Source organism: Callorhinus ursinus, unplaced genomic scaffold (assembly GCF_003265705.2).
Source record: "Callorhinus ursinus isolate GAN/ISIS: 27379988/994484 unplaced genomic scaffold, GSC_fseal_2.0 scaffold2, whole genome shotgun sequence".
NCBI classification, from domain to species: domain Eukaryota; kingdom Metazoa; phylum Chordata; class Mammalia; order Carnivora; family Otariidae; genus Callorhinus; species Callorhinus ursinus.
The window spans coordinates 53,149,515-53,169,283 of NW_027397064.1; the positions used below are offsets into that span (position 1 = coordinate 53,149,515).

Genomic DNA, 19,769 nt, shown 5'->3' on the forward strand with positions numbered 1-19,769 from the left:
TGATTGACTTATTTCACTTAGCATAATACCCTCTAGTTCTGTCCACGTCATTGCAAATGGCAAGATTTTGGGGTTTTTTGATGGCTGCATTTATTCCATTGTATATATATACCACATCTTCTTTATCCATTCATCTGCTGATGGACATTGGCTCTTCCCACAGTTTGGCTATTGTAGACATTGCTGCTATAAACATTAGGGTGCACATACCCCTTCGGATCACTACATTTGTATCTTTGGGGTAAATACCCAGTAGTGCAACTGCTGGATCATAGGGTAGCTCTATTTTCAACTTTTTGAGGAACCTCCATACTGTTTTCCAGAGTGGTTGCACCAGCTTGCATTCCCACCAACAGTGTAGGAGGGTTCCCCTTTCTCCACATCCCCGCCAACATCTGTCGTTCCCTGACTTGTTAATTTTAGCCATTCTGACGGGTGTGAGGTGGTATCTCATTGAGGTTTTGATTTGGATTTCCCTGATGCCGAGCGATGTTGAGCACTTTTTCATGTGTCTGTTGGCCATTTGGATGTCTTCTTTGGAAAAATGTCTGTTCATGTCTTCTGCCCATTTCTTGATTGGATTATTTGTTCTTTGGGTGTTGAGTTTGTAAGTTCTTTATAGATTTTGGGTACTAGCCCTTTATCTGATATGTCATTTGCAAATATCCTCTCCCATTCTGTCAGTTGTCTATTGGTTTTGTTGACTGTTCCCTTTCCTCTGCAAAAGCTTTTTATCTTGATGAAGTCCCAATAGTTCATTTTTGCCCTTGCTTCCCTTGTCTTTGGCGATGTTTCTAGGAAGACGTTGCTGAGGCTGAGGTGGAAGAGGTTGCTGCCTGTGTTCTCCTCTAGGATTTTGATGGACTCCTGTCTCACATTTAAGTCTTTCATCTATTTTGAGTCTGTTTTTGTGTGTGGTGTAAGGAAATGGTCCAGTTTCGTTCTTCTGTATGTGGCTGTCCAATTTTCCCAACACCATTTGTTGAAGAGACTGTCTTTTTTCCACTGGACATTCTTTCCTGCTTTGTCGAAGATTAGTTGACCATAGAGTTGAGGATCCATTTTTGGGTTCTCTATTCTGTTCCATTGATCTATGTGTCTGTTTTTGTGCCAGTACCACACTGTTTTGATGATGACAGCTTTGTAATAGAGCTTGAAGTCCAGAATTGTGATGCCACCAGCTTTGCTTTTCTTTTTCAACATTCCTCTGGCTATTCAGGGTCTTTTCTGGTTCCATACAAATTTTAGGATTATTTGCTCCATTTCTTTGAAAAAAGTTGAAGGTATTTTGATAGGGATTGCATTAAATGTGTAGATTGCTCTAGGTAGCATTGACATCTTCACAATATTTGTTCTTCCAATCCATGAGCATGGAACATTTTTCCATTTCTTCGTGTCTTCCTCAATTTCTTTCATGATTATTTTATAGTTTTCTGAGTACAGATTCTTTGCCTCTTTGGTTAGATTTATTCCTAGGTATCTTATGGTTTTCAGTGCAATTGTAAATGGGATCGACTCCTTAATTTCTCTTTCTTCTCTCTTGTTGTTGGTGTATAGAAATGCCACTGATTTCTGTGGATTGATTTAATATCCTGCCACTTTACTGAATTCCTGTAAGAGTTCTAGCAGTCTTTTGGGTTTTCCACATAAAGTATCATATCATCTGCAAAGAGTGAGAGTTTGATTTCTTCTTTGCTGATTCGGATGCCTTTTATTTCTTTTTGTTGTCTGATTGCTGTGGCTAGGACTTCTAGTACTATGTTGAATAGCAGTGGTGATACTAGACATCCCTGCCATGTTCCTGACCTTAGGGGGAAAGCTCTCAGTTTTTCCCCATTGAGAATGATATTCGCTGTGGGTTTTTCCTAGATGGCTTTTAAGATATTGAGGCATGTACCCTCTATCCCTACACTCTGAAGAGTTTTAATCAAGAAAGGATTCTGTACTTTGTCAAATGCTTGTTCTGCATCTATTGAGAGGATCATATGGTTCTTGTTCTTTCTTTTATTAATGTATTGTATCACATTGATTTTTGTGGATGTTGAACTAACCTTGCAGCCCAGGAATAAATCCCCCTTGGTCGTGGTGAATAATCTTTTTAATGTACTGTTGGATCCTATTGGCTAGTATTTTGGTGAGAATTTTTGCATCCATGTTCATCAGGGATATTGGTCTGTAATTCTCCTTTTTGATGGGGTCTTTGTCTGATTTGGGGATCAAGGTAATGCTGGCCTCATAAAATGAGTTTGGAAGTTTTCCTTCCTTTTCTATTTTTTGGAACAGTTTCAGAAGAATAGGTATTAATTCTTCTTTAAATGTTTGGTAGAATTCCCTTAGGAAGCCATCTGGCCCTGGGCTCTTGTTTTTTGGGAGATTTTTGATTACTGCTTCAATTTCCTTAGTGGTTATGAGTCTGTTCAGGTTTTCTATTTCTTCCTGGTTCAGTTTTGGTAGTTGATACATTTCTAGGAATGCATCCATTTCTTCCAGATTATCTGATTTGCTGGCATAGAGTTGCTCCTAATATGTTCTTATAATTGTTTGTATTTCTTTGGTGTTGGTTGTGATGTCTCCTCTTTCATTCACGATTTTATTTATTTGGGTCGTTCCTCTTTTCTTTTTGATAAGTCTGGCCAGGGGTTTATCAATCTTGTTAATTCTTTCAAAGAACCAGCTCCTAGTTTCGTTGATCTGTTCTACTGTTCTTTTGGTTTCTAGTTCATTGATTTCTGCTCTGATCTTTATTATTTCTCTTCTCCTGCTGGGTTTAGGCTTTATTTGCTGTTCTTTCTCCAGCTCCTTTAGGTGTAGGGTTAGGTTGTGTATTTCAGACCTTTCTTGTTTCTTGAGAAAGGCTTGTATTGCTATATACTTTCCTCTTAGGACTGCCTTTGCTGCATCCCAAAGATTTTGAACAGTTGTATTTTCATTTTCATTTGTTTCCATGAATTTCTTAAAATTCTTCTTTAATTTCCTGGTTGACCCATTCATTCTTTAGTAGGATGCTCTTTAGCCTCCATGTATTTGAGTTCTTTCCGACTTTCCTCTTGTGACTGAGTTCTAGTTTCAAAGCATTGTGGTTCGAAAATATGCAGGGAATGATCCCAATCTTTTGGTACCGGTTGAGACCTGATTTGTGACCTAGGATGTGATCTATTCTGGAGAATGTTCTATGGGCACTAGAGAAGAATGTGTATTCTGTTGCTTTGGGATGGAATGTTCTGAATATATCTTTGAAGTCCATTTGGTCCAGTGTGTCATTTAAAGTCTTTATTTCCTTGCTGATCCTTTGCTTAGATGATCTGTCCATTTCAGTGAGGGGGGTGTTAAAGTCCCCACTATTATTGTATTGTTGTTGATGTGTTTCTTTGCTTTTGTTATTAATTGCCTTATATAATTGGCTGCTCCCATGTTAAGGGCATAGATATTTACAATTATTAGATCTTCTTGTTGGATAGATCCTTTAAGTAGGATATAGTGTCCTTCCTTATCTCTTATTATAGTCTTTGGTTTAAAATCTAATTTGTCTGATATAAAGATTGCCACCCCAGCTTCCTTTCGGAGTCCATTGGCATGGTAAATGGTTTTCCACTCCCTCACTTTCAATCTGGGGTGTCTTTGGGTCTAAAATGAGTCTCTTGCAGACAGCATATCGATGGGTCTTGTTTTTTTATCCAATCTGATACCCTGTGTCTTTTGATTGGAACATTGAGCCCATTTACATTCAGGGTAAATATTGTAAGATATGAAGTTAGTGCCATTGTATTGCCTGTAGGGTGGCTGTTATTGTATATTGTCTCTGTTCCTTTCTGGACTATGTTACTTTTAGGCTCTCTCTTTGCTTAGAGGACCCCTTTCAATATTTCTTGTAGGGCTGGTTTCGTGTTTGCAAATTCTTTTAGTTTTTATTTGTCCTGGAAGCTTCTTATCTCTCCTTCTATTTTCAATGACAGCCTAGCTGGATATAGTATTCTTGGCTGCATATTTTTCTCATTTAGTGCTCTGAATATATCATGCCAGTCCTTTCTGGCCTGCCAGGTCTCTGTGGTTAGGTCTTTTGCCAATCTAATGTTTCTGCCATTGTAGGTTATAGACCTCTTGTCCCAAGCTGCTTTCAGGATTTTCTCTTTGTCTCTGAGACTTGTAAGTTTTACTATTAGATGTCGGGGTGTTGACCTATTTTTATTGATTTTGAGGGGGTTCTCTGTGCCTCCTGGATTTTGATGCCTGTTTCCTTCCCCAAATTAGGGAAGTTCTCTGCTATAATTTGCTCCAATTTACCTTCTGCCCCTCTCTCTCCTTCTTCTTCTTCTGGGATCCCAATTATTCTAATATTGTTTCATCTTATGGTATCAATTACCTCTCAAATTCTGCCCTCCTTATTCTCCATCATTTGGTCTTCTATATCACTAATTCTCCCTTCTGCCCCATTTATCCTAGCAGTTAGAGCCTCCATTTTTTTATTGTACCTCATTAATAGCCCTTTTTATTTTGACTTGTTTAGATTTTAGTTCATTTCTCCAGAAAGCATTTCTCTAGTATCTTCCATGCTTTTTTCAAGCCCAGGTAGTATCTTTATAATCGTCATTCTGAACTCTAGGCCCAACATCTTACTCATGCCCATATTGATTAGGTCCCTGGCAGTCGGTACTGCCTCTTGTTCTTTTTTTTTGAGGTGAGTTTTCCATCTTGTCATTTTGTCCAGAGGGGAATAGATAAAATGCTAACAGGGTAATAATGACCCCCAAAAAATATACACTAAACAAATCACCAGGGGAAAAGAAAGGGAAAGAAAGAAAAAAGAAAAAGAAAAAAAAAGAATATGATCAAATATGATCAGGCTGGTGAATAGATCAGTGCCACACACTAGATTTGGGACGTATTTTGGTCTGTTAGAAGAAACTGCCTCCCAAAATTTGAAAGAAAGAAAAATGTATATGTACAAAAATAAGGGTAAATAAGATGCAGGGATGGAATATGACTGTAAAGATGAAAATTATGAAAGATTTTATAAAAAGAATTGATAAGAAGTTGGTTGAAAAAAGAAAGAAGAGAAATTTTTTTAAAAAAAGGGGGAAGAGAATGTGATCAGGCAGGAGACTAGAACAAAATCATACACTTAGAGATTTAGGGTATATTTTGGTCTATTAGAAGAAACTGTATCCCAAAGTTTTAAAGAGAGAACAACTCATATATATACCAAAAATAAGGTTAACTACAATGAAGGGATAGAATATGCCTCTAAAAATGAAAAATAAAAAAGATTTTTTAAAAAGGGATTGATAAGATGATGGCTGAAAAGGGGGAAAGAAAAATTCAAAAAAAAAAAGAAAAAGAAAATTCAAAAAATTAACTTTGAAAGACTAAAGAATCATGGGGAAAAAGCCATGAATTTTATGTGCAGTATTCCCCTAGCGCTTGAGTTCAGCCATTCTCATTGATCAGTAAACTTGGTCTTGCCTGGCTGTTCTTGCTGATCTTCTGGGGAAGGGGCCTGTTGCTGTGGTTCCCAAATGTCTTTGCTGGAGGCGGAATTGCCCTGCCCTTGCTGGGTTGGGCTAAGTAATCTGCTCGGGTTTGCTCTCGGGAGCTTTTGTTCCTTGCAAGCTTTCCGTACAGCTTTGGAGGACGGGACCGAAAATGGTGGCCTCCCAATCTCCACCCAGAGGAGCCGAGAGCTTGGGGCCCTGCTCCTCAGTGCGCCCCCAGAGAAAAGCAGTCAATCACTCCTATCTCCGCAGTCTCCGGCCACACTCCGTGCTCACCCGACCTATGACTGAGCATTTATAGCTCTGGCACACGACCCCGTGTGGAGTCTCCAAACCCAGCAGATTCCTCCTGGGGGAGGAAGGGGAGTCTCCCCGGATCTGCCACTTGTTGGGTCCCTGCTGGAAGAGCAGTGGCCTGACTGTGCCACAGATCACAGTTTATGGCAACCCCGAGCTGAGAGCCCACTCCTCAGCTCCGTCTCTGCAGCCAGCTTACCTGCTCTGATACATGGGAGCTCTGCTGCACTCAGGCACCCCCAGTCTTTCTGTGACCCCGAGGGTCCTGAGACCACACTGTCCCAGCGAGGGTTCCACCCCCCGCTTAGCCACTGGAGTGACGTCCCTCAGTGGAGCTGACTTCTCAAAGTTCTGATTTTGTGCTCCGCGGCTCTATCACTTGCCCCTGGTGGCTGATGGAGGCTCCCTTCCCCCGCCTTGACCACTTCTCCGCACGTCCTACCTCCCAGAAAGTGGTCGCTTTTCTGTTCAGAGTTGCTGCTATTCTTTTCTTCAATCTCCTGTTGAGTTTGTAGGTGTTCAGAATGGTTTGATACCTATCTAGCTGAATTCCTGGGACCAGATGAAATTTAGGTCTCTTACTCCTCTGCCATCTTGCTCCTCCAAGCATCAATCCTTAGCCTTTAATGTGGGCTGCAGTTCCATTCAGCTTATAATAGATTCCATTGCACTTGCACAGATAACAATCTGTGTCACAGTTATTGGAAATTTCATGTACATTAAAACCCCTGTTGAAAAGGCAGTCTCTTCAATAAATGGTGTTGGGAAAACCGGACAAGCTACACACAAAAGAGTGAAACTGGACCACTGTCTTAACACCATATACAAAAATAAATTCAAATTGGATTAAAGATTTGAATGTAAGACTTGAAGCCATAAAACTCCTAAAAGAAAACATAGGCAGTAAGCTCTTTGACATCAGTCTTAGCAAAAAAATTTTTTTGGACCAGTCTCCTCAGGCAAGGGCAACAAAAGCTAAAATAAACAAATGGGGCTACATCAGGCTGGAGAGCTTCTGTATAGCAAAGGAAACCATCAGCAAAACCAAAAGGCCACCTCCTTAATGGAAGAAGATATCTGCAAATCATACATCTGATATGTAGACTCTAAAAACCAAAGAAAAGAAAAGAATAAATGAAACAAAACAGAAATAGACTCATTGAAACAAGAAATAAACTTTTGGTCACCAGAAAGGGGAAGGGTTGGGGGGGGCAGATGAAATCAGTGAAGGGGATTAAGAGATACAAACTTCCAGTTAGAAAATAAGTAAGTCCTGGGATATAATGTACAGCATAAAAAATACAGTCAATAATATTGTAATAAATGTAGGGTGACAGATGGTAACTAGACTTATCATGGGCATCATTTTGTAATGCATAAAAGTATCAGATCACTATGATGTATACCAGAAATTAACAGGATATTGTATGTCAATTATACTTCAATTAAAAAAATCCACTATTTTCAAGGTGACATAATGAACTGCGTTTATTATAAGCCAGGAGAATTTCAGAAAACAGTCATGTCTGGTTATTAAAGGGTTTTTTTTTTCCTTTTCTTCTGAATCAGGTGCTGTCATACCATGCAACATGTTCAAAAGCTGAAGTTGACAAGTTTAAGGTAAGGAAGCAAAGGGTGCCCTTGCTAGTACGTAATGTTAATCTTCACATGGCATTCTGACCCGTTGTCACTTGCCTCTGTAGAATCAGTCTGGCCCACTAGGTATTAGGGAAAAGAACTGGGCAAAGGTGTGTTTGAATATTTCAGTCGTAGAGGGGAAAAGGGACTTATATATAAACTAAATATCCCCTTCATGATCATTTAAATGATTCAGTATTTATTTCTTTCCATTTGTTAAATATGTGGGGTATTAGAAAAAAATCTGTGTAATATTGTGAGAATCGGGACACCTGGCTTTGGCATTCATTTTTCCTCCAACTTTCTATTCACTTAAAAATCTGTATATTTTCATCTGTAAAAATAAGGAAGAGATTAGGACAATAATAACTAACATTTGCCATATGCTTACTATGGACCACAATACAAAGCATTTTACCTATATAATTCGTTTGAGTTTCATAATCCTGTGAAGAACATACTGTTTTACATAGGAGTCAATTGAGGCGTGGAGATGTTAAGTAGACAGCCAAGGTCAAATGACTGTAAGGCGTATAGCCAGGCAATCTGGCCCCAGAACTGGAGTTCCTAACCACGGTATTCACTGCTGTTCAGTGGGACCTTCTTCCAGCTCTAACATACGATAAGTCTGTGAATGAGGCTTAGACATTCTTTCTCTTTTTTTTAAGATTGTATCTTTAAGTAATCTCTACACCCAACATGGGACCCAAACTCACAACCCCAAGATCAAGAGTCATATGTTCTACCAACTGAGTCAGCCAGGTGCCCTAGATACCCTTTTTCACCTCAGTCACCACCATTCTCTTAAAGGCAACCCAGAATTCTTGTCCCTTCCCCTGCACTCTAACCAGTCATGGTCAAAATATGAGAGTGTGGGAGACCTGATTTCCCTCCCCTTTGAAAGCTTTGGTCTCTGCCTTTTTAAGTTTTCATGGAAGTTCAGAATTATCAGGTTAGCCACCACAACCGTAAGAAAGATAGTGTTTTGTATTGTGAAATTTGTAAGTAATAACCCTTGGTGATGGCTACTCTTCTAAGCATTTCATTTACACGCAGATGCATTCATCTTCCCAGGAACAATGGCACAGAGACCTGATCCCTAAATCAGATCATTAGAGTTGAGTCACACTAATAAAGAAAGGAAACAAGGGAAGACTCCAAACTCAGAGTAAGGATGAGGGGACTGCTCAGAAGGGCAGGGAGCAGTGCATTTAGCGCGGGCACAAGCTGAGCTGCATGGGCTCCAGCCAGGGATATGGTGCTATTGGCTGGATGAGAGGCTTAGGAAAAGACCTGCGCTGGTGACCCAGATCAGGAGCGACATGTTGCCAGCAAGAGGTAACAGCTGACAGCAGAAGAAGGAGACAGAACAACCCAAACTGTGGCAGTCAGGGCCCTCTTGTTAGGGAGATAAACATCCTACCTATCAGCTAGAATGTGAGTGTCTTCCGAGCAGCACTTTTTGTATGTTGTGTTCACTGCTCTATCCCTATAGTTCTGGGAACATGGTAGTACTTAGCAAATATTTGTTGAATTGATGGATGAATGAATGAATGAATGAATGAATCCAAAAAGTATCAGTGTTCTGTAATTCAAAACAATTATTCATTAAGAAAATGTTAAAAACCATGGTTACATATGATTATTTTTCATATCATCTATATATTTTATAAATAAGTCCATCAAAAATAGGTAAAGCTTTTATACTTTAATAAAGCTTGGTTACCTAGAAATCTGATTTAGGGAAATAACTTGCTGCAAATATTTTACTGTTCTTACTGTCTTATATGTTTACTGTTATTATCATTATCATCATTGCTAAAAGAAGGAAGGGACTGGCAGGGAGAAAGATAGCAAAGCACACAGTGGGACAAATATGACTGCAGGAGCTATTTGATGGGACAAGCACAGAGGCACAGCGGGCCAAAATCCATGGCTGTGTACCCTCTACACATACTGCCCCTTCTTCAGCCTTAATTCTTAATTCCTTAGAGTAAGGAAAATACCATTGTCTTGGAATTTGCCATGCTTTTCTATTGTTAGCTCACAAACACACTAAAAATACGAAGTATTTAAATTTGAGAACAAAGGGTTATTTCATCTTAAAAATTATCAAGAATATTAACTTAACTGATTTATTCCAGATTTTATCCTGAAAGATATTGGTAAATATCTTATCACAATGTAATTGAGATATAGTAGATAATTTTAACCTAATGGCTTTTTTTCTTGATATATAAAGTAAATAAAACATTATCATAATTAGTAGCTGATGTCTTATAACTGCAGCAATAACATTAAAATGTAGTGAGCTTAAAATAATCCTGCACATAGACACTGAAAAATACTTACTGAAATTTCACACTGGAGTATATGCAATGGCAGTTTCCTAACATTGTAGCTAAATAGCAGTAAATAAATGCTTTGTTTTGACCCGTATGTACAGAAAAACCATGCTTGCATTCAAATATATTGTAAACTTTGCTACTTACAATAATTTTTTAACAGAGATAGTAAAGAAAATAGATCTATATATAGAGAGAGATTTGAAATCTGGAATAGAGTTATGCATAAAATTTCGTCCTTTAAGAATGGCTGAGTCAATGTATTGGATTATGTACAGCTGGGACCAAGCTATTGATCAGTGATTCAGAGATGAAATCAGGGCTTGGAAGGAAATATCATCCTCTAGGACCTGGAGGTCAAATACACGCATACATAGGCCAGATTCCAGTTGCAGCCCAAGCTGTACCACATCCAGGATTCAGGTATGTTAAGAACACCAGTGAGAAGTGGCTATTCACACAAGAGACTAGAGGCCTCCTAGTCAAGAAGTCTTCCTAGTGGAAATTGAGGCCACAGGCATCAGTGTCTAGATGATTCCAAGTTCAGCATGGGGTTTGTCTCTTGGATTTGTCCCTTACTCCAGCCTCCTAGAGATTCATCTTCTCAGCTAAAAACTTGAATGGACACAAAAGGTATGGACTTTAGTACAATTTCAGTGCAATAAATGACCCCAAGAGCATGAGGGTTCCAGAGTGCCAGTAGCATGCAACAGAAAGCGGCAGCCCAAGGGAAAGGAAACCTCAGACCAGAGGGAAGGCACCGTCTATCAAAATGACCAGCAGAAGCTGAAGGAATCGATGCAGGCTGAGTGGTCACATTTTAAGGACAAGTTAGGTATACCCTGAGAACTCTCAGAAATAAGTAGGAGAGATGGAAATTCCATAATATTGGAGAGTACAATACACACCATTAATTAATTACTTTCAATTCACTACCATTTGTACTCCTCAGTGGGATGGTTTCAAGGAATGCAGATTTCATATATGATAAACCTATAGTCAGTCTTTAATAATCATTAATGCGAGGCTAATATCATCTTACCTTTTTTCATATCTTGTCTTCCTATTTCACACCTGTCTATATTGGGGATTTCTTTTCCTATTGTAGCATGTCAGAGGAGAAGGAAAAGATGTTTTCCTTTCTGTTTTGTTTTGTTCTGTTAACTCCATTTCTCCTGTTGGGAAAAGTCTCTTTCATGGGTGTGTGGTGGTAGGTGGGTGAAGGGTGGTCAGAATGTGAAAACCATTCTAGAAGTTTTCCTGGATTATCTAGCCAGAATAAGTACATGAAACAACATATAATTAATTGCTCATCTACGAATGTCAGAATCTAAGCTTATTTTTGTGGTTGTGATATATTATTTATACCTTGGGAAACAGTCTTTTTTGGAGGGCCACCTATACACAAAAAGATCACAGAACTTCCTGGAACTAATGAATTAACTTTTTCAAAGTCTGATTGAGGTTATAATGTTAATAATTTGTCCTTTATGGGCTGGTTGCCCTGTGCATTGAATGAGGAAACCAGGATCTAAAGAACGGCTTTTCATCCTCATTAACATTTACTGATCTTCCTTGAACTTGAAATAAGAAAGGTGTGCCCAGAAAATTTGGGCAGATTTTAGTGCCTGTTTATATCTCTTCTGCTCTGTGCTAACGGGAATAATGTATAAAGACCATATTGACAATTAGATCTCTTTGAAGATGACTGTTTTAAAGACTTTTAATAGCCTGAAGATGCCATATGTGATAACATAAGAAAATGAGTTTAGTACACCAATTATATGCTCCTGTAATTTTATGCACTTCCCTAAGTTTCCAATGTGGTGGACAGACCAAACAGTTACTACTGTATATTCCAGTTTACCAATTAAAGTCAACTCATGGACGCTCTCATTTTCTCTTGCCACCTTTTATCATCCCTTCTTTCAATTCCAAACTGCATGGGTTATGGCTGCAACCAGAGATGAACTCATTTACGGCGCTATTTAACTGCCTCAGTAATTAAACACCGATAACTCCTGTTAGGTGTTTGGGTTTGGACTACCTCTTGCGTATTCCAAGTTATCACTGTTAATGCCTAGACCACAAATTAACATCCTGGTAAAGTAAATAAAGTAAAGTGCCAAGGAATAGGTGCCCCCTGTGGCCTTTACATACCAAAATAAGAATGGCCACATCAAAAATAGGATCTTACAAACTCCTCTGTAAGATAGAGGGCAAGGGACAGGCTGAGCAATGGGATGGGATGTACTAGGCTTTTTTTTTTTTTTTAAGTAATTCAGTTTGAGGAGACATCTTTGATCCTGAAATATTCAAATGTTATCATAAGCCCTGGCAGTTGTGTGGGTAGATGTGTCTATCATAAGTCCTGCACGAGGTTCCCTGTGTAAGGAGGCAGGAGTTGGGGCTTGCCCCCACTTGGCTGGTCAACTGATGGGTTGCCTTTTAGTGACTGATCTCCCAATGGGCGCACCTTTTTCTAACTGCACAGCAACAGAACGTGTGCTGGCCTGCCAACTCTATTTCCAAAGCTGGGGGAAAAGTGCAATCCTTGCACCGGCTTCTTGCAGAGGAAGAGTGTCCCATGTAGACGGAGGGTAACACCATGACACTTACCCAAACCCAAGTAATGAGGCAGCTGCCAAGGAGAGGAGAGGTAGGGCAGGGCACCATGTGGCGGAGGCTTGGGGAGCTTGTGTTCCCCACCACAGTCAGTAGGAAGCACCTTCCGGCTCCTCTCCGGCAGGCCGGGTGCTCCCACAGAGACACCTCCAGAGTCCAGGAGGTAATCCACGACGTCAGGGGGCCAAGGAGAGAAGGAGAACTTCCACTTGTTCCTCTAGCCTCAGCCCTCACAGTCTTCCTGAAATGTCGCCTTTGGAAATCTCAACAACCAACCACTTTCCGGTTCACCTCTGCTTATTTCTAACATTGTTTAGAAGATGACCTCGCAACAGTATAAATGGAACTTGGGAATCATCTTACACCTAACCTATCCTGTCTCCTCTCTTGTCCCCGCCTCTTGACTTGAGGGCTTTGTTGTTACTTTAATAGTATCTGTGCCGAGTTTAATTTCCGAGATTTTTTGTGTGTCATCAGGGAGCTCTTGAACCTTCAGTAGGAAACTGGCTGCGGGGGAAATATCCGGGAATCGGCATCCAAAAGGGCATGCCCTGCTCCTGTGGCAGCCGGCCGGGCCGGGCAGCCTGCACTGCTTGGGCCATGTCCAGAAGTCCGTTGGAGTGCTTTGTGTCCGAATGTCCACATGTTCATCTGGGCTTCTCTTTATGAATTGTGTCTTCATGGAATGTTAGGTCAGATAAAAGATGGTTACACTTTGTCACTGTTGAGTGTCGACAACCCTGGGGAGGGGAGCAGTGTGAGGGGAACCGGGCCGGCCTTTCCTGCTGCTGCACTATGTGGCTATGAGTTGAAGACTCCTCAAGAACTCACCTGGCCAAGTTACATCCTGTGGTGACCCTGACCTCCTCCCAGATCAGCTTCATCAGCCATCATTTGTCCCTTCTTTCCATTTGGAAACAAAAAAGGGACACTGTCTCCGAAAGGTCATGAGGAATGTTGACTTTCCCTGGGAGGAAGGATGTGCCTGGAAGGCGTTCTCCCACCTTCTTGCTTCCACACACTAACACAGCTGGTCCACTGCACTCCTGGAGTGGCACATGTGAAGGCCCAGGGAGTCTGACCCTGAGGGAATGAAATAAAGGGCAGTTCATTTTTGGTTTCAGAGCAGTGATGAGTCCTGAAGGTCCAGAGAAGACAGAGTGGAGGGCAATTGTGTGGCCCGGTTAAAGCACTGACGTCTGAACGGTGAAGGGAGCTATAGAGGTCAAAGGGGTCAGAGCTTTCCAGAACACTAGGGCATCTGGGACTGTATCACTCTCCTTCTTTCTGGTTTGCCTCTAGTTAGAGCCATCTATGACTACAGGCATGGAACTGGGAGTAAAGAACTGATGTGCCCTCCCCTCAGTGATGTTGGTTTGGTTTAGCAATCGTAACGGTTGGTTTTCTCTCTGCATCTCCTTCAGTATACGTAGGAGCTACAAACCCCTGACTGCCATGCTCCCCTCACCCTCCTCTCCAGAGGACCACTTTGGATATAACTGTCCAGTCACCTTTGAGTCCTCACATCTCCTAACTCCCATGGGCTTGTCCCTCCATTCTGACTTCACAATGTCTCCCATGCTCCCCCCATCCTCACAGTCACCACCAGCTCGGATCCTCATTCTTTCTCATGCAGACATTTGTTATGCATGCTCTCCTAGCTGGTCTCCCTGCCTCTCTTTCTCTCTCGCTCTTTTTTAAAATTTTTTAAGCAAGCTGGTCTTATGCCCAACATATTGGGCTCCCAAATTAATCCTGTGCATAGTGGCCAGATTAACAGTATGTTGGTGCCAGTTGCCTTCTCACAAAGCTCAACATCTTCTGTAAGCCTTTAGATTCCATCATTTCAAATCCTTCAGTTGGACATTAAAATGGGTGAAGACCAGTGGGAGAAACAAGCTTCCAGTCAGAGAATGAATGAGTCACAGGAATAGAAGGTACAGCAGAGGGAATATAGTCAACGATACTGTAATGTCACCATATGGTGACAGATGGTAGCATAGCATCATGGGTAGAGAAGTTGAATCACTGTGTTGAACACCTTAAACTGATGTAACATTGTGTGTCAGCTATACTCAAATTAAAACATTTAAAATAAATAACTAAATTCATTATAATAATACTTACAAAAAGTGCTCTGAACTCTCAGCTCCAGTTCACTTTTCCATCCTGCCTCCCATGCTCCCACTGACCCACCCTTCACATGAGCTCTATTTGATATTTTCTGTCCATTCTCTGCCCTTCCCGATCTCGGTCCCCATTCCTGTTTCTATCTCAGCACATTTAGAGTCCTGACAATCCATCTGCTCCTGCTCGGTTGTGCCCTCTGTGAAGTCATTCTCACTGTAATTCAGGCAAAAGTGATTTGCTTGTTTGCCATTTTTTTCATTATACTTATCAGTTTCTGCCTTGTCATATAAATCTTTATGCACCTGTCCATTCACCTGATTAAACCAAGAGCATTTTTAGGAGTGAATCCTTGTCTTTACTCATTTTTTGTAACCTTTATATTTCCTAAAGTCATGTCTTGCACCTGGGTGCTGGAGAAATTTCTACCAAATCCATTGAACTATTTGTGGTTTTGATGGCAGAGGTGGTTACAACGAATTTGGAAGCAAGGATCTATGACAGTAAGAGTGTCTGCAAATTGTATCTCAACACCTTGTTTTAAGTTCTTGGTTGCTAGTTTCCTAAGAAGCCTGACCTATATGAAAATAAAGGGATTCATTTTCTTTGTTTAGGATACTCTCTTTGAAGTGTTCAGTAATGACAATATCTGAGCTTCCCTACTGTGGGCAAAGGCCCCTTGTCATTAATTCTTAGTTGATTCAGCAATTGCTATAATACAAGTACACTTCGGAGATGTTGAGGGTTTGGTTCCAGAGTAGTGCAATAAAGCAAATATCACAATAAAGCGAGTCAAATGCATTTTTGGTTTCCTGGTGTATATAAAAGTTATGTTTACTACAATATATTATAGCCTATTAAGTGTAAAATAACATGATGTCTAAAAACACAATGTACATATCTTAATTAACAAATATTTTATTGCTAAAAAAAGGCGAACCATCATTTGAGCTTTGAGTAAGTCATAATCACTGATCACAGATATATAATAATATATATAAAATATAATAATGTAAAAGTTGATAGTATTTTGACAATTACGAGAATGTGACACAGAGACACGAAGTGAGCAAATGCTTTTGGAAGAATGGCGCTAGATAGACTCACTCAACACAGAGCTGCCACAAACCTTCAATCTATAAAAAACCAAAGTATCTGCAAAGCACAGTAAAGCCAAGTGCCATAAAATGAGGCATGCCTGTATTAAATAAGATTCTTCACCCATGTATCCTGCTACCACCATCCCGATGACTAAATCTGTTAAAACTATTCTTTTCTTGAATCTCAGGATGCCTTTCTAGTTCTTTTTATTTGTAGCATCCTGCATTGTGTCCCTTCTACCTATTTTTGAAATTATGTGCTGTTTTGGGTAGTTTGGCATGGCTTCTCACAGTTGACACCAGATCCACCGAGAATCTTAAAAATGTGCGTAAATCATGATTCTATTGATCTCAAGGCCCAACATGAAATACCAAGTTAGGAAAGAATGTCTCAGTTGCCAGAGCTGTCCCTTTTGAAGCAGTCTTTGTAAGGCCATGGACAAAAGGCCATGGACATAGGACAGAGAGCGAACATGTAAATAGCCAAAGTAGCCACCAGACCTCTGGGTTCATTTAAAATTGCTAGGCCTCAGCTTTCCTCATCTGAGTGACAAAGCCATTTTCAGCTATAAAATGCTATAATGTTATGAGCCTACAAAATGTATCTCCAGGAGGGAAGGGGAAATAAAACATAAATCAACATAAAGTTTACAAAACATCTTGGGGTTCTTATAATTTCTAAATACCCAAAGCTTTAAATTTAAGCTCTATTTAAAAATTTGGGTATTTGGTGGAAGACTTGGCTCAGCTTGATGTAATTATATATTATAAGTGATTTCCAAAGCCCACCATGGCTGTATTGTATTTGAAGGGTAACATTATACAGTAATACTCATTAGAAAGATCAGTGATTATTTTAGGTAGGATAAGAATCTTAACCTCATCAGTATAGAAAGTATACACTAGGGCTACCTATAAATGTTGAAATAATATTAATGCATCAAATAATATGTAATATGACCTAGCAGTGTATAAAAACGTTTTCCTTCCCATTATCATACTTGAACCTCACACCTCTTGGTGAGTGCAGTGCCATTACCCTTTACATACAAGGTGACCATGAACCAAAAGAACCAGCAAGAAAAATGCACGTGGTTGGCCTTGATTTTTCCTCTACAGTGTTTTGTTTTGACCTTGAAGATAATGCTTCTCTTCGAGTTCTGAATAGGAAAATGTAAGTAATATCATGGAATTTTATCCTGAAGTCAGTTCTTTTGATTTCTTGGAACCTCTGTGGCATTTTGACAGTGTGGGGGCCAGATAAGTGTGAATGGTGATGATGTCTGAGAAAAACAGAGTTTGGGGCTGAACTTAACATAGACATTTAAAAAGAGGCTTTCCATGGTACTCTTTGGGCAATTGATATATAATGCTGTTTTATTAGAAACTTCTTTTTGTATTGTGGTTGTACCATCCATGTGACTTCTTGCCCTGAGGTTTCAGACTGCTTAGAAACCTAAGGAAATTGGAAACAGCAAACATTATGAAGATATTGCATCATTTTGAGCAAGGGGGTATATGATCCATTATTCTGACATCTTGCTTGTCTTCCTTACTGTCTGATTGGCTATCTAGCTGTATAGAAATCTCTCGACATCTGGAAAGCTCAAAGGAAAGAGAACAGCCCCACTTTATTATCCTGTGCTCTCCAGGCCTGCCAAGTACCTTGTAAGAAAGATAACAGGGTTATGAGATTGTGAACATCAGTTTAAGGATAAAGCACTTGTCAGGAGATAAAGTCTTATGTTTAAGGCATGAAAACTCATGAACTAGAGACTATTTGGGGGAAGATATGAAGTGAAGAATGGGAGACTGGGCTTACATTTGTATAATGTTTCCTATAAATGATGCACGGTATTAGGGACATCACGGACAGTAATCTGCATATCTGAAATATGATGACTCTAACATAAGACTTTAAGCTAAATTTTTAAGGATTTTTGAATGTTATTCTGAATTAGCCTCTGTATATAGCTTCAATTTGTATGTGTGAATATGTGTGGGGTGTGCGTCTGTGTGTGTGTGTGTGCGCGCGCGCGCACGGACACACTTTAGCTTAAAGAGATAGTCAAGTGATGTAGTCTTTCAACTCTGGTGTTAGAAAAAGATGGCAATTCATTGTCTCCAAAGAGACAAGCAATGGAAAATCTGTGAGAAAACAAGATCTGAGATGAAACACTTTGGCCACTGGGTGCCATCCTTGCTCCACGTAAGGATTTGCTGAGCCACATTTCTAGGAAAATGGTTTTAAAACCCAAAAGACAGTCATTTAAAAGTAATTTCAAGATCTAATAATGTTTGTGTGTGCACATGACCTGGAATATGTTAGTGACACAGCAGCTTATTTATCTGCTGAGGCACGAGGTGGAAGGACTGGGGAGATCTCCCCTCTGGTTCAGCCTTACCAACAAAGCCTGGGTAAAGCCCTCTTGCTGGTTGTATCCCAATGAGCCAGTGGGTTCAGGGGAGGCACAGTGGAGGTGCTGGGAGGTGATGGTGAGGTGGTGTGGTAGCTATCCAGAGGTCGGAGGCTCCATTAATTATTTGTATGGTTGCGTATTGTGCAGTATGCACGTAGCGGGACTGGAACCCAGCTGTCAGTGTGGCTGTGCTCAATCTCTTCGAATGCACTCCTTTCATTACCAGAGCTGGTGGAGCCATTCAGCACTCTTCCCTTTTCTAGGAATGCTGGTGATGCGTGTTGGTGGAATAGGAACTCTGTTTTGGGTGTTTTTTCTTTCCCTGGAAGCAATTCATGGAGTCTACAAAGATAACACCTTAGCCAGGCACCAGAACATCCCTAGTCAATGACACAGTATCTGTGCAGGATTTTGTTATCTTTGGATTTGACACTAATATACACAAAACTTAGAAATTACACTCAGCTTTATGAACAAGAGTAGCCACAGAGACTGTTCTAAGACTAGCTTGTAGTACAGGCCAATGTTTCCATCTAGGGCCTCAAACATGGTTGAGACTAAAAGGAATTAAGGTGTGAACAAGTAAGAATTTTTAATAAAAATCAAAAATCTGTGACAGTCACACTAACAGAAGACTCTAGAATCCTTTCTACAGGACCACATTGTAAAAGGGATCCAAGCTCCAAATAGGTTTTACCTCATACCCCCAGGCTGGGGGCTGTGCAGCTTGGCCTCACCACTGGCCCAGGAAGCTGCCCAGAGCGGGGCCTACATGTACTTCTTCAGGCTCACTGTCATCAAACCCACATGCCCATGAAAGGGGAAAGTGTAAGAAGGGCTAGTGAGAACTTTAAAAAAAGGGCAGGCTTTTTTCAACCTACCCATGGATAAAAATACCATCCTGCCATTAATCATCCACAGGTGGACAGACTTTAAAATACATTTTCTGGGCTTACTGTAGGATAACATGACACCAATCATTATATACTTTTAAATATTGCTACTCGCTGAGAGTTGTATTGTTAATGGCTGTAGCATTCCTTCTGATTCAATGTGCTTTCACTGTGCTTATTTCATTGGATATTAACAGAAGCCCTTAAAGGAGGCATCAGTGGCTTTATCTGGCCGCTGAGGGAGATTGCACACCGCCCATTTGGAGGCGTCACTTCTTGCCCCAGAGGTCCTTTTTTGGGACTCGCCTACCCAGTATGTGCTCAGTTCTCGCAGTGTGATGGTCACATGGAAAATAACAAATATTTAATGAACATTTTACCATGTGCCAGTTCTCTTTTCAGGGCCTTACCTATATTACAAATTAGGAAATCTTGATCTAGGTAGGCATGCGGAATTTGTAATATTCCCTTTCGAAATAGACGTGGAACCCTTTTCGTTTTAGGTTCTTCTTGTCCTGGTTTGGCCCTGTCCTTATGGTCTGATGATGAGCCCTTCTGAAATCTAAGGCTTAGTTCCTTGATAGACGGAGGAGTTCAGATTTCATCAGACTCTGCAAAGGCGTGTTTGTTTGTTTGTTTTTAAGGTGACACAGTAGGAAGGCAGTCCAGGCCTACTGCTTATGCAGGTGTGCTTTCAGAAACCTCAGCATCCGGGAATAGCAACTTCAGCAGACAGGCTGTGGGATCTAAAAGCGATTTTTCCCCCTCGAAGGGTAAATCCCAAACAGTTCTTGTGGTGAATGATCCCATTCCTCTGTATACCAGGTTCATTTTT

The 19,769-nt window shown here is 40.4% G+C and overlaps 1 protein-coding gene and 1 long non-coding RNA gene across 2 annotated transcripts in view; one reads left to right on the top strand and one right to left on the bottom strand.

The window, feature by feature from the left end:
- The window catches only part of PDE11A (phosphodiesterase 11A), a 382,192-nt gene that overhangs the window by 241,724 nt on the left and 120,699 nt on the right, over nucleotides 1–19,769 (top strand). Inside the window, exon 10 of the mRNA XM_025849540.2 lies at nucleotides 7,356–7,406. Within this exon, the coding sequence (XP_025705325.1) occupies nucleotides 7,356–7,406 (51 nt within the window). The remainder of the gene's footprint in view (nucleotides 1–7,355; nucleotides 7,407–19,769) is intronic.
- LOC141374717 (uncharacterized) lies at nucleotides 10,009–13,834 on the bottom strand. Its single transcript, XR_012381813.1, has 2 exons — nucleotides 12,389–13,834; nucleotides 10,009–10,377 (listed from the first exon to the last, which is right to left on the bottom strand). It is a non-coding gene; the product is annotated as an uncharacterized lncRNA (long non-coding RNA).